The 809-nt window shown below is 52.8% G+C and overlaps 1 protein-coding gene across 1 annotated transcript in view; it reads right to left on the bottom strand.

Annotated features, from left to right (window-relative positions):
- Nucleotides 1-242: 242 nt before the first annotated feature.
- Nucleotides 243-809, bottom strand: part of LOC119314523 (glycine-rich protein 2-like) — a 1,313-nt gene continuing 746 nt past the window's right edge. Inside the window, exon 2 of the mRNA XM_037589231.1 lies at nt 243-806. Within this exon, the coding sequence (XP_037445128.1) occupies nt 604-806 (203 nt within the window). The 3' untranslated portion in view covers nt 243-603. The remainder of the gene's footprint in view (nt 807-809) is intronic.

The following is an 809-nucleotide window of genomic DNA, read 5'->3' as shown; positions in this document are numbered from 1 at the left end:
TAGATCGCAAATCCAGTAAAAACTTTACCCTCCACTACGCCTACACGGACAAAACCTCACTTTCCCCACACAAAACCTCAGCAGATGAAAGTACTAGCAGCACTAGTTAATTACCTTGCAAACTGTACCTGATAAATCAATTAACAACAGGATGACAGACAGAGATGACAGTCCTACCACTAGAGCAGAGATCTGATCTGACAAAAGAGAATTCGTTCATTCATTCATTCAATCATGGAGGATGATAATAACGACGGGCATCATTTTACTTCATCGATGAAACCAAAAAACAGAGATCTGTTGCAATCTCCTCATCATCACCACAAAAATCACCAATAATCCATCATCATCACGACCTTAAACATCAACTGAGAGTACGGTACGGGTACCAGAGACCAATTCATAGCAAAATTAACCATCACACGGACTGACTGACTGACTGACTTTCCCCAGGACGGACTCCGAGAACGGAAGGGGGGAGGAAGATAAAATAAGCGAGGCGGCTGAAGCTGGGCGCTCGGGCCCAGATCGATCGATCGGCAAAACTAAGACGAGAGGTATTTAGGCGCAATCTATAGAGGGGGGAGGGGCAGAGATATCCCCTCACTTGGTGCAGTCGCGGGAGATGTGGCCGGGCTCGCCGCAGTTGTAGCAGGAGCGGTCGTTGCCGCCGCCGCCTCCTCCGCCGTACCTCCCGCCGCCGCCGCCCCCGCCGAAGCCGCTGCTGGTGGGGCAGTCCCTCGCGATGTGTCCCGGCTCGCCGCAGTTGTAGCAGTTGCCGCCGCCGCCCCCGCCGTAGCCGCCGCCTC

The sequence above is a fragment of the Triticum dicoccoides genome, chromosome 6A (assembly GCF_002162155.2).
Source record: "Triticum dicoccoides isolate Atlit2015 ecotype Zavitan chromosome 6A, WEW_v2.0, whole genome shotgun sequence".
Lineage (NCBI taxonomy): Eukaryota > Viridiplantae > Streptophyta > Magnoliopsida > Poales > Poaceae > Triticum > Triticum dicoccoides.
This window is presented reverse-complemented; position numbering and strand designations above follow the sequence as displayed.